The following is a 14138-nucleotide window of genomic DNA, read 5'->3' as shown; positions in this document are numbered from 1 at the left end:
AATAGGCTGATACCTACCAAAGAAAGTGAAGCAGTGATTAAAAATCTTCCAGCAAACAAAAGCCCTGGCCCGGATGACTTTACATGGGAGTTCTAGCAAGAAGAACTATAACCTATCCTCCTCAGACTCTTCCAAAAAATCCAAGAGGAAGGCACACTTCCAAGCTCTCTCTATGAAGCCAGCATTACCGTAATCCTAAAACCAGATAAAGACACCACAAAAAAAGAGAACTACAGGCCAAAATACTTGATAAACATATGCTAAAATCCTCAACAAAATTTTAGCAAATTGGATTCAGCATTACATTAGGAAGATCATACATTATGACGAAGTAGGATTTATTTCAGGGTTCCAAGGATGGTACAATATCTGCAAATTAATAAAAGTGATACATCACATAAAAAAACTCAGAGACAAAAATCACATAATCATATCAATCTATACAGAAAAAGCATTTGACATAATCCAACACCCTTTCTTGATAAAAAACTCTCAGCAAAGTGGGAATAGAAGGATCATACCTCAAACTAATAAAAGCCTTATATGACAAACCTACAGCCAACATCATACTCAATGGGCAAAAACTAAACTCATTTCCCCTAAGAGCAGGATCAAGACAGGGATGCCCACTTTCACCACTCCTGTTTGATACAGTACTGGAAGTCCTAGTCATAGTGATCAGACAAGAAGAAGAAAAGGGCATCCAAATTGGAAAAGAAGAAGTAAAACTGTCCTTATTCACAGATGACATGATACTATACATAGAAAACCCCAAGATCCATCAAAAATCTACTCGACCTAATAAATAAATTTGGAAATGTAGCAGGATACAAAATTAACACCCAGAAATCTATGGCCTTTTTATACATCAATAATGAACTCACAGAAAGAGAAAAAAGAATCCCATTTGCCATTGTACCAAAAAATTAAGTTAACTAGGAATAAACTTAACTAAGGAGGTAAAAGACCTGTACTCAGAAAATTAAAGGACATTGAAAAAGAGATAGAGGAAGACATAAACAAATGGAAGAACATACCATGTTCATGCACTGATAAAATAAACATCATTACACTGTCCATACTACACAAAGCAATCTACAGATTCAATGCAATCCCCATTATAATACCAATTGAAGCAGGGGGTCCCTCGGGACTGAGGACGACAGAGCTCCAACGTGGTAGGGCGTCTGCATGCACGACTCCGGAGACCAGGTTCAGTGACGCAGATCTGTTTTATTGTGGAACTACAGGGGTATATATAGCATGAGGGGACCAATCAGAGGGAGACACGTTGCTACAGGCGACCAATGGCTGAAAGGCTGGGGTACTGTGCACATGGCTCTAGGAGTTCGTTCAGGCGGGCGTTGCTACTTCCTGGTGTGCGGAGGAAGTATGTCATGGTGGAGTGGGCTCACACCATTGCATCAGCCTCAGCACTGAGACATACTTCCCGAGCTTTACATACATCTCCCCCTTCCTTTCTAATTATCGCCAAAGCAAAGGAGTTATCACTACTCAGAAGGAGATAGAAGGGTGGCCTTATAGACAGGTAAAAGGAGTAGCAGAGGCACATGCCACTGGGAACTGGGTACTGTCTACACCAACTGGCATGAGAACACCAGGGTGAGGTATCACAGTCCACAGTTCTTATCTGTGCACCCCCGTGCTATTAGCTGTGATGATCGCACACATTAATAAGAATAGCGTTCCTGCCGACAGGTTCCCCTCTGGCGCCATGAGCGCGGCTTGGTCCTGTAGAGCCTTGATGTCACCCCAGGTGATGGGGTGGGCTCGTCGGTGTCTAGGTCGTCTCCACCATCGGGGCTGGTTCTCTTCTATGGTCAGGTCCTCCATTTCCTCCACGAGGGGCGATGGTGGCGATCTATGGCTCATCGCTGGTGGTGTAGGGTTTGACGTCACGAGCAGGGATCCACGCGGGACTTTTGTTGCCTTCTGGAAAAATACAAGCAAACCCTCTTCCCTGGGTTAAGAGCGGGTCGGGGCCTTTCCAGGCTCCGGTGAGTGGGTCTCTCCACTGGACCAAAGAAGAGGTGTTGGTATGTCCTGGAGTCCTCCGCAATGTTTATACATAGGGGTTAATCCATGCTCATAAAAATGAAAATAATTGAGGGTAGTTAAGGCTTGGGTTAGCAGTGTATGAGGATTTCTCCCTATCACTCCCCCTTTTTCTTTAATAAGTTTGGCCTTGAGTTCCCTGTGTAGTCTTTCAATAATTGCCTGTCCCTGGGGGTTATAGGGGATGCCCATGGTATGCTTGATATCGTGTGATTTTAAGAAGTCTTGAAATAGAGTGCTGGTGAAGCATGGTCCATTGTCACTTTTTACCTCCCACGGGTATCCAAGGATGAGAAAGGCAGCCTTGAAGGTGGCAATGCTATGTTTGGCTTTTTCCCCCGTTTGGGCCTGGGCGAACGTGGCTCCTGAGCAAGTCGCTATGACTGTGTGGACATATTTCAATTTGCCAAATGCTGGGACATGCATGACATCCGCTTGCCATATGGCATTGGGCTGTAGTCCTCGGGGATTGGCCCCTCTGGGTTGTAAAGGCCCGAGGGGTAGTAGAGGGCCACAGGATCGGCAGGCACATATGAGGTGCTTGCACTGAGCTAGGGGCAGATGGGGGAAGAGCTTACGGAGAGAGGAGGCTGACATATGAAATTTGGTGTGTAGGAGTCTGGCCTCTTCTATGGGTTGTAGGGTAAGAACTAGCTTGTCTGCTTCTGCGTTGCTTAGGGAAAGTGGGCCTGGTAGGCCAGTATGAGACCGTAAGTGTTGGATATACCAGGGCTGTTTACAGTTCTCTAGGATGTCCTTTAGGAGTTGGAGGCTCTGATCTAGCGGGGTATCTTTAACTCTTAAGGTGGAATACCCTATATTTTTTGCCGTATGCATCGCGTAAGCACTATCTGAGAATAAATTGACTGGACTATTTTGACAGTGGAGAAGGGTGTATATTATAGCTCTAAGTTCTCCTACTTGTGCTGAGCCTTGATAAGTATATCTAAGATAAGTGGGGTTGGTGGAAGTTTTAGGGTACTTTATTATTGCTGCACAGTAATGCTTCCCCGCGTCAGTGAAGGTGCAGGGTGCCCCAGGGATAGGTTTACTAGGGGGGCATACCAGACCTAGTGTCTGTAACGGTACCTTTTGGAGGGTTTGGAGGAGCCTATGATTGGGTAGGTGATTATCTACCTGCCCTGGGAAGTTTAGGAGAAGTAACTGTGTTTCTAGATCTGTGGTTAATAGATGAGAGATTTGTTCCTGCGTATAAGGAAGTATGAGAGTGTCAGGTTCTTTTCCAGATAGGGTAAGCAAAGCCTGCCTGAGCTTCCGTCCTATGAGGGTGTAGGCCGCTGTTGGGGGCGTTACTTTAGCAAGCTGGCTGTAGGCCAAGTGTACCCAATAAAGAGGACCCTCCCGAAATAGTACTCCTGTAGGAGTCCCAATGGTGGCCAGTACTATCACTTGGATTGGCTGGGTCAAGTCTATTCTGTTTTGCTCTAGCTCCCTTAGAGCCTGGTTGACAGCTTTTAAGACCTCTTTGGCCTTCAGGGTTAGAGAGCGGGTACTAAGGGGGTCTGTGTCTCCTTCAAGCAATTGGAAGAGGGGGCCTAGGCCCCCGGTGGAGATTGATAAGCTGTTCCTAACCCAATTAATCTGGCCACATAGTTCCTGTAGCGCATGTAGGGAGATGGTATCAGGAATTGCAAGCTGAGGAGCTATGGGTACTATTTGTTCATGTATTTTATATCCTAAAAAGGAGTATGGAGGAATGGTCTGGACCTTTTGGGGAGCTATATGGAGGCCAAGAGCTCGTAGGTTGCTAATAAGTGTTTGGTAGCATGCCTCTAGCCATATAGGGTCCCTATGGGCAATAAGGATATCATCCATGTAATGAGTGATAAAGCATTGTTTGGCTAGAGGTTTGGTTGTCACTCCAACATAAGCCTGGCACATGGTAGGGCTGTTCTTCATGCCCTGGGGGAGTACCTTCCATTGGTATCTATCTGCCGGTAGTTGATGATTGGTAGAGGGCACTGAAAAGGCAAAGTAGGGCCTGTCCTCCGGGTGCAACGGGATAGAGAAAAAACAGTCTTTAATATCTATGATTTTTATATGTGCTCCCTTTGCGATAGCCGAGGGGTGAGGCAGTCCCGGTTGTAGAGGGCCTAGTTTTTTCATGTGTCTATTTACAGCTCTGAGGTTCTGTAGAAATCTCCATTTTACTTTATCCTTCTTTTGTATGACAAAGACTGGTATATTGTGAGGGCAGAGAGAGGGTTCAACATGTCCAGCATCTAGTTGTTCCTGTACTAATTGCTTAAGGGCAAGTAATTTCTCTTGCGGTAAAGGCCACTGTTCTACCCATATGGGGTCAGTGGTGTCCCATGATAACTTTATCGGCTATGGCGCCGGTGGGTGAACAGTGGCCCCTAGGATTTGGGGGGGGCAGTGAGGTGTATATGATTGCATTGACCGCCTCAAGGATGTCTCGGCCCCACAAAGTGTGGGGGATGTCAGTCATGAAGAGTGGGCGGAAAGTCCCAGTATTCCCATCTGAGTCCGCCCAGAAGAGTCCCCTGGCAGCTTGGGCAGCCCTCTTGTAGCCGCTGACTCCCTGAACTAGCGGACCAGAAGTGGTCGGCCATTTGGAATTCTGCTTCTCCTCTTGAATAACCGACACGTCTGCCCCAGTATCTGCTAGCCCTTCTATTCTCTCTCCCTTGGCCATTAAGGTAAGGAACGCCTTGCTCTGTGTAAGAGGTAGCGTCCAATATACCCCTTGGGTCGGCTGCTCTCTTTCTGGTGGGGCTGAGAGCTGCCCCTCTTCTCGTTTAAAGGGGGCAGTGGATTGCCATCTTTATCCTTATTGGATCTGCAGTCCCTGCCCCAGTGTAGTCCCTTTCTACAACGAGGGCAAATGGGGGGGGGGGGGGGTTCCCTTACCCTCCCTGTTTTCTCTTCCTGTTAGGGCAATCCTTCGCAAAATGGCCGATCCCTTTACACTCATAGCACGCTCCTTTCTGTCCTCCCTATTGTCCTCCTAGATTGATATGAGCGGCCAGCGCTGCCGCAAGGGTGGCGGCCAACTTACTGCCCATATCTCCACAGGTAAGCACCCAGTCATCTATACTGCCTGCTTTAACCGGAGCGATTGCCTGGTGGCACTCAGTATTAGCCCCCTCCCAGACGAGCTCCCTGGTAAGGGCTTCTGCTGCCTGGGCGTGAGTAACCTTATGGTCCACAGCTTCCCTGACTCTATGTAAAAATTCTGAAAACCCTTCATTGGAACCCTGTACTAGCTTGGACAGTCGTGTAGGCTTACCCCCTTGGATTTATTTGGGCGAAAGCACGCATAGCACAGAGGCAGACTTGATCAAAATATCTAGCGTGCCCCTGGGCCTGGACAGCAGGGGAAGAGAAAACTCCTTCTCCCTGTAGTGCATCTGCCTCATCGTGCGGATTATGGGCTTTTCCTGCTACCGGGGCTCGATTGCATTCCGCTTGTTGCTTGCACTGTTCATAAAACAAAGCCTTCCACTGAATCATGTCCCCTGGGGCTACTATGGTGTGAGAGAGGAATTTCCAATTATGAGGGCAGTTAAGATTTATACTAAAATTTTCAAGTAGCTGTTGGGTGTACAGGGCTGATAACCCATCCTCCTGTACTGCCTTTCTAATGGCTAGTAGCTCCTTTTGGTTAGGTGGTATCCACGCCCGAGATTGTGGAGCGGTAGGATTAGCGTTGACGGGGAAAGCCTGAGTTTCTAAGCCTAAAGAGAACTGTGCCATGTCCTTCTGCCGGCATTGAGATTGGTATAGCCCTGTCCAGGGATTATCGTTCGTGTCCCCAACAAGGGGGGCCGAAGCAATCTGCTGCGGGGGACCTGCTCTTGGCTTCTTGCCCTGCACTGTTTCAGCCGAGGTAGCGGCTTCCCCCGTTTTAGTTTCGTTTTGTTCCGCTTCCTTCTGAGCTCTGTTGGTGGTAGATATTTCCCAAGGGTCAGCCTCTGGGGGACCCTCAGGTGCCGAGGGAGTGGTGGTAGTGACCGGGGGATTGTAAGGTGGCAAGGGAAGCTTAGGGGGAGGCTCGTCCTTCACTGTGGCTGAAAAGGCTTTGGGTACTGGGAGTGGCGGGTTGGGCAAGCGCCGGACAGGCAAGCCAGGATAGCTAAGATGGCCGGTGTCAGAGAAGGGGGTAACGATTTTTCCTCGCGGACCTCAGTGGATCGAATCCTTTTCAAGACCTTCTCCCAAGTGGAGGGGTCCCAAGTGGGGGCCTCGATTAACCACAGATTGGACCAGGGGTGGGCAAACTTTTTGACTCGAGGGCCACAATGGGTTCTTAAACTGGACCAGAGGGCCGGAACAAAAGCATGGATGGAGTGTTTGTGTGAACTAATATAAATTAAAAGTAAACATCATTACATAAAAGGGTAGGGTCTTTTTTTTCAATAGTTTTATTCATTTCAAACGGGCCTGATCTGGCCCGCAGGCCGTAGTTTGCCCACAGCTGGATTGGACTGTAATAGATATTCCCAATGAGTTTGGAGTTCCTTTTCAGAGACCTTAACTCACCTGCTCTGCAGTAAGGCGTGGAGTGCACGCGCTTGTGGCGCTCTCACCGAAGGGGGTAGGTTTCCCATTTTGCTATAGAGGGTCGCTCATCCATCCAGCCGTTCCGGGGGCCCCACGTTCGGGCACCAGATGAAGCAGGGGGTCCCTCAGGGGTGAGGACGACAGAGCCCCAACGCGCTAGGGCGTCTGCATGCACGACTCCGGAGACCAGGTTCAGTGACACAGATCCGTTTTATTGTGGAACTACAGGGGTATATATAGCATGAGGGGACCAATCAGAGGGAGACACGTTGCTACAGGCGACCAATGGCTGAAAGGCTGGGGTACTGTGCACGTGGCTCTAGGAGTTCGTTCAGGCGGGCGTTGCTACTTCCTGGTGTGCCGAGGAAGCATGTCATGGTGGAGTGTGCTCACACCATTGCATCAGCCGCAGCGCTGAGACATACTTCCCGAGCTCTACGTACAACCAATGGCATATTTCAAAGGTCTAGAACAGCCGTGGGCAAACTATGGCTCACGGGCCGGATCCGGCCCATTTGAAATGAATAAAACTATTGAAAAAAAAAGACCCTACCCTTTTATGTAATGATGTTTACTTTTAATTTATATTAGTTTACACAAACACTCCATCCATGCTTTTGTTCCGGCCCTCTGGTCCAGTTTAAGAACCCATTGTGGCCCTCGAGTCAAAAAGTTTGCCCACCCCTGGTCTAGAACAAACTCTCCAAAATTTCATCTGGAATCAAAAAAGACCCCAAAGAGCCACAGCAATCCTGAGAAAGAAGAACAAAGTAGGAGGGATCACATTACCAGATATCAAGCTATATTACCAAACCACAGTTCTCAAAACTGTCTGGTACTGGAACAAGAACAGACATATAGACCAATGAAACAGAACAGAGAACCCAGAAATTGACCCAAGCCATTATGCTCAATTAATATTTGACAAAGGAGGCAATAGCATACAATGGAGTCAAAACACTCTCTTTAATAAATGGTGCTGGAAAATTTGGACAGATAGATGCAAAAAATGGAACTAGATCACCAACTTACACCATACAGAAAAATAAACTCAAAATGGTTAAAGGCCTTGAATGTAAGACAGGAAGCCATAAAAATCCTACAAGACTCCATAGGCAGCAAAATAGCAGACATATGTTGTAGCAATATCTTTACAGACACAGCTCCTAGGGCAATGGAGACTAAGGAGAAAATAAACAAAAGGGACTACATCAAAAAAACAACAACAGCAACAAAAACTTCTGCACAGCAAAAGAAACCATCAACAAAATAACAAGAAAGCCCACTACATGGGAGAGCATATTTGCCAATGATATTGCTGATAAGCATTTAATCTGCAAAATGTACATAGAACTCATACAACTTAACAAAAGTAGGATAAATGATCAAATCAAAAAATGGGCAAGGGATCTTAATAGACACTTTTCAAAAGAGGACATACAGAAGGCCCATAGACCTAAGAAAACATGCTCAAAGTCACTAAACATCTGAGAGATGCAAATCAAAACAACAACAAGATACAATCTCACACCTGTCAGAATGGCTATCATCAACAAATTAACAAAGGACAAGTGCTGTCCAGAATGAGGAGAAAAAGAAACTCTCCTGCACTGCTGATGGGAATGCAGACTGGTGCAGCCACTGTGGAAAACAGTATGGAGTGGCCTCAAAAAGTTACAAATGGAACTTCCATTTGACCCAGTAATCCCACTTCCAGTACTGTATCCCAAGAAACCAGAAACACCAGTCAGAAAGGATATATGTACCCCCTATGTTCATAGCAGCACAATTTACAATAGCTAAGATTTGGAAACAACCTAAGTGCCCATCAGCAGATGAGTGGATTAAAAATTGGTACATTGCTGAAGCTTCGGGATGCCCATCGCCAATGATGCCACCCACTAGCCAGATCAACAAGGACAACCAAACCACAGACTTGAGGACAGCTGAAATCCCTTGACTGAAGAGGCCAGCAACCTTCTACAGGAACAAGGCTCCATGTGCACTCCATCCACTATGTTTATAGCTATGCTCGCTGTCATTGCTTGTCAGTCTTCTTCTGAGTCTTAAACAACCCAATCCAAGAGGTGGCTGCTGATTTACATGCGCTATCATTTAAAAAATAAAAAGGGGGGAATTTGCCGGAAGCCGGTCCATCCTTGCTGCTTGACACAGTCGCTTCAGGGAAGAAACATCTGCACAGCATATGTTGCAAGGGACCTGGCGTATATGGCATACTGTTCTTTTATTTATTTATTTATTTATTTATTTATTTATTTATTTAATCTTTATTGTTCAGATTATTACATTTGTTCCTCTTTTTTTCCCCCCATAAATCCCCTCCACCCAGTTTCCACACCACCTTCCTCCCTCACTCCCCATCCACTGTCCTCATCCATAGGTGCAAGATTTTTGTCCAGTCTCTTCCCGCCTCCCCCTCACCCCTTTCCCCCCCCCCCCCAGGAATAGTCAGTCCATTCCCTTTCTATGTCCCTGATTCTATTATAATCACCAGTTCATTCTGTTCATCAGATTATTTATTCACTTGATTCTTAGATTCACTTGTTGATAGATGCCTATTTGTTGTTCATAATTTGTATCTTTACCTTTTTCTTCTTCTTCCTCTTCTTAAAGGATACCTTTCAGCATTTCATATAATACTGGTTTGGTGGTGATGAACTCCTTTAGCTTTTCCTTATCTGTGAAGCTCTTTATCTGACCTTCAATTCTGAATGATAGCTTTGCTGGATAAAGTAGTCCTGGTTGTAGGTTCTTGGCATTCATCACTTTGAATATTTCTTGCCACTCCCTTCTGGCCTGCAAAGTTTATGTTGAGAAATCAGCTGACAGTTGTATGGGTACTCCCTTGTAGGTAACTGACTGTCTTTCTTTTGCTGCTTTTAAGATTCTCTCTTTGTCTTTTGCTCTTGGCATTTTAATTATAATGTGTCTTGGTGTGGTCCTCTTTGGATTCCTTTTGTTTGGGGTTCTCTGCACTTCCTGGACTTGTAAGTCTATTTCTTTCACCAGGTAGTGGAAGTTTTCTGTCATTATTTCTTCAAATAGGTTTTTAATATCTTGCTCTCTCTCTTCTTCTGGCACCCCTATAATTCAAATGTTGGTACGCTTGAAGCTGTCCTAGAGGCTCCTTACACTATCTTCGTATTTTTGGATTCCTTTTTCATTTTGCTTTTCTGGTTGGGTGTTTTTTGCTTCTTCTTATTTCAAATCTTTGACTTGATTCTTGCAATCCTCTGGTCTGCTGTTGGGAGTCTGTATAATATTCTTTATTTCAGTCAGTGTATGCTTAATTTCTAGTTGGTCCTTTATCACAACATCGAGGGTCTCATTAGATTTCTTGTAGATCTCATTAAATTTATCGGCAGTTTCTAGAAAATTCTTGAAGAACCTTAAAAGTGTGGTTTTGAACTCTATATCCAGTAGTTTGCTTTCCTCCATTTCTGTCATTTATGTCCTTTTTCTTTGTCTCCGCATTTTTTATGCTTCCCTGTGTTGATAAAGTGGTTTTCTGTGCTGTGTGTCCTCTAGGGCCCAGTGGTTCAGCCTCCCCAATTACCTGCGGAGGACACTCTTGGTGCACCCCCTTATGGGCTTTGTGCACAGTCTTGTTGTAGTTAAGCCTTGATTGTTGTAGTTATCACTGGGAGGAATTGACCTCCAGGCCAATTGGCTGTGAAAATCAGCTGTTTCTGCAGTGGGAGAACTTCTGTGCTGGAGACATCCCTCTGGGGCAAGACTTGCTTCAATGGGGCTTTGGTGCTCACTGAGTCTGCCCCCTGAGTGTGTCCTTTCAGGTTCCATGGATCTGCAAACTGGATGGTCCCACTCTGACCTCTGGGTTTCCTGGCTCCTGGATCTCTAGGGAGGTGCTAATGTAGCCTTTTCCTGAGGCTATCCAGCAAAAGCCTCCCTGCAGGGCTTAGGTGGGGTGGGTCCCACGGGATCAACAGGGCGGGTCTAGCAGTTATGGCTGCTCTCAGTCCTACTCTCAGAGGCTCTGCTTCTCAGTGTCCTGGTAATCGCTGTAAGCCCCTCGGAGAGAAAGCTGCCCTCGAATTCCGACAGTTGCCAGACAGTCCTGCCTCTCCCATGTGAGTCTGGGTCCCTAGAGACTTGCCCGGAACTGGAGCTCAGAGCTTGAGACTCCCTCCTGATTGAAAACGACAACCACGCCCTAGCCGATAGCCTGCTCCGCATGCACCTCCTCATCTTAGCATTTTACTTCCTCACTGCGCCTCCTCTGAGTCTCGGTAAGCTTTTCTCTTTCCTTCTAGTTGTGGAATTTCCACTCAGCCAGCCCTCCTGTGGTTCTGGATGATGTCCGTTCAGTCTTTTAGTTGTATTTTTGAAGTGGTTGTGTGAGGCAGCAAACTCCGGTGTTTACCTATGCCGCCATCTTGTTTGCTCCCCTTCTTGGCGCTATGTGTTTTAACCAAGGTCACCTCTCCAAGAAAGGTTGTTTCCCCAGGTAGGGATTTTTCCCTGAAGTTAGGGATGGAATAAAACCCCTTAACTAAGTGTCAGGCAGGTAGTTAATCACTTTAACTACAAACAATCACGCTTAAACTACATAATCTTTACTCCCTGGAATGGAGATAAGAAACGCCCTAATCTTTGAAATAGAAATTGATAGGATTAAAATCAACTGGTATAAATACAGATGTAACAAGACAATAAAAGACAGAACCTGGTGGAGATCCTGGCTAGAACCTGGCTAGTGAACCTGGCTAGGCTGTTGATCAACTGAATGCTGTCTCCTTGTCATTCCTTTTTCACAGACTTCGTCCACACCTTTGAGAACCCCTGGACCTGATATCTATTTGTCATTCTTTCTTTGATAGTTGAGGCCAATGATCAATTTTCCTAATTGACTAATTCCTTTAGAGTTGCAAAATAGATCTTAGTTTTGATTGCAAACATCTTCTTAGATAGTGTCATGATAAATGGTTTTGTTTACCTGATGTTAATGCTGCTTGAACTGTCCTTTAAATGGAAACATCATTTTGTCCACAGAAACCACATATGACTTGGATTGCGCTTGGTTTTTAACCAGGAGCACTCTACATCCCTGTGCAAAGTGGTGTTAAATACAGAAGAGGGCGACAAGAAGACTGGATAACAGCTGGTGTCTGGAACTCTTCTTTGAAACTCCTAGTGCCTTCCACAGGGAGGGAGGCTGGAGCAGACCTCAGCTTCTCACTTTTCCTCCCTCCTGGAGAATCACACTGACTGAAGAGACTGTCTTGGGTCAGACACCCTCTCTACACAATGGCCTTTGGAGCCGCCCTGGCCAAGCTCCAGGCAGAGGCCCGCTGTCCCATCTGCCTGGATTACCTGAGAGACCCAGTGACCACTGAGTGTGGGCACAACTTCTGTTCCTCCTGCATCCACCAGTGCTGGGAAGGTCTACAGGGCACCTTTCCCTGTCCTGTCTGTTTCCACCACTGCCCTGACAGGAGCTTGAAGAGGAACACCCAATTATGTCACATGACTGAGATTGTTCAGCAGATTCCCGCCATGAGGGGAAAGAGGAAAAGGCAAGAGGAAACCCTGTGTAAGAAGCACCGTGAGGATCTGGCCCTGTTCTGTGAGAAGGACCTGGAGCTGTTGTGTGCCCAGTGCAGGGTCTCCTCTGATCACAGGGATCACCCCCTGATGCCCATTGAAGAAGCTGCAGCTACTCACAGGAGGAAGCTCAAGAGCTATATTGAGTCATTGAGTGAGCAGATTGAAGATACTGAAAATCGGTCAGAAATGCAAGTGTCGAAATGTTTTGAATTGAGACAGAGGATCGAACATCAAAAGGATGAATTACACTCTGAAGTTAAACAACTTAAACATTTTTTGGAAAAGGAACAGAATACAATGCTTATCAGTTTGCTAACTGAAAAAACATATGTTGAAGAAAAATTAATGGAAGAGACAAACCAAATATCAAACCACAGCTCCATATTAACCAGTCTGCTTGGAGATATTATCAGTAAGTGTTTGCAGACAGACGTGGATTTACTCACTGGTATTGAAAGTATCCACAACAGATATAATAACCTAGAGACCCCGGCCACCTTTTTATATGAATTAAAGGAAGAGAGTTGCTCTCTCCCCCCCCCCCCCCACATTATTTGGGCCTGTATAAAATGATCCACACATTTCAGGCAGATTTGACACTGGATCCTGAAACAGCCCATCCAAGTCTCATTATCTCAAGAGATAGAAAAAGTGTGACCTATAGGCCATCATTTGGTCTTCATAATCCCCAGGCACGCACTTCTTACCCAGCTGTCCTGAGTTCTGAGGGATTTGATGTTGGCAGGCATTTTTGGCAGGTAGAAGTGAGAGGCACAGGGGCATGGTCCTTAGGCGTGTGTAAGGAATCTTTCCCCAGGAATGCTCCTATGCTACCAACCCCAAGAAATGGCTGCTGGCAGTTTCAGTTCTGGGCTAATACATCTGTCACATGCCATTCAGGGAACTGGGAATGGATAGGCATTTTTCTGGACTATGAGTTGGGAGAAGTTTCATTTTATAATTTGAGAAATATATCACATTTGTATACTTTCAGTGGAAGTTTTACAGAAAAACTTATGCCCTATTTCTGCCTAGGACCTTCTTCAAAATCACTTGTAATGCGTATAGTCAAAGATGAATGATGAACCGCTTTGTAATCTGTTTGATGCGTTCTACTCTTTTCCTGTGTTAATAGAGAGTGCTTGTAATAAAAGACCCAAGTACAAAAAAATAAAAATTAAAAATAAAAATAAAAATAAAAAACTGCGCCAAAACCGGTTTGGCTCAGTGGATGGAGCGTCGGCCTGCGGACTGAAGGGTCCCAGGTTCGATTCCGGTCAAGGGCATGTACCTGGGTTGCGGGCACATCCCCAGTGGGAGATGTGCAGGAGGCAGCTGATTGATGTTTCTCTCTCATCGATGTTTCTAACTCTCTATCTCTCTCCCTTCCTCTCTGTAAAAAATCAATAAAATATATTTAAAAAAATAAATAAATAAAAATAAATAAAAAACTGGTACATCTACACAATGAAATACTATGCTGCTATAAAAAAGAAGGAACTTTTACCATTTGCAACACCATGGATGGAACTGGAGAGCATTATGCTAAGAAAAATAAGCCAGTCAGAGAAAGATAAATATCACATGATCTCACTCATATGTAGGATATAATGATCAACATAATTTGATGAACAAGAATAGATTCAGAGACAAATGGTAGTGGATGGGGGGTTAGAGAGCAACCAAAGGACTTGTATGTACGCATATTAGCTTAAGCCAGGGGTCCTCAAAGTACAGCCTTCGGGCCACATGCAAATACAAATATTGTATTTGTTCCCGTTTTGTTTTTTTACTTCAAAATAAGATATGTGCAGTGTGCATAGGAATTTGTTCATAGTTTTATTTTAAACTATAGTCCAGCCCTCCAACGGTCTGAGGGACAGTGAACTGGCCCCCTGTTTAAAAAGTTTGAGGACCCTTGGCTTAAG

At 45.5% G+C, this 14138-nt stretch overlaps 1 protein-coding gene across 1 annotated transcript; it reads left to right on the top strand.

Annotated features, from left to right (window-relative positions):
* The first annotated feature begins 11855 nt into the window (after window positions 1-11855).
* Window positions 11856-13292, top strand: LOC118675476 (tripartite motif-containing protein 60-like). Its single transcript, XM_036348342.1, is given in 2 exon segments — window positions 11856-12750; window positions 12753-13292. Coding segments are annotated over 2 exon segments (1380 nt in total). The 5' UTR covers window positions 11856-11910.
* The last annotated feature ends 846 nt before the right edge of the window (window positions 13293-14138 follow it).

This window comes from Myotis myotis, unplaced genomic scaffold (genome assembly GCF_014108235.1).
Source record: "Myotis myotis isolate mMyoMyo1 unplaced genomic scaffold, mMyoMyo1.p scaffold_m19_p_2, whole genome shotgun sequence".
Classification (NCBI taxonomy): domain Eukaryota; kingdom Metazoa; phylum Chordata; class Mammalia; order Chiroptera; family Vespertilionidae; genus Myotis; species Myotis myotis.
This window is presented reverse-complemented; position numbering and strand designations above follow the sequence as displayed.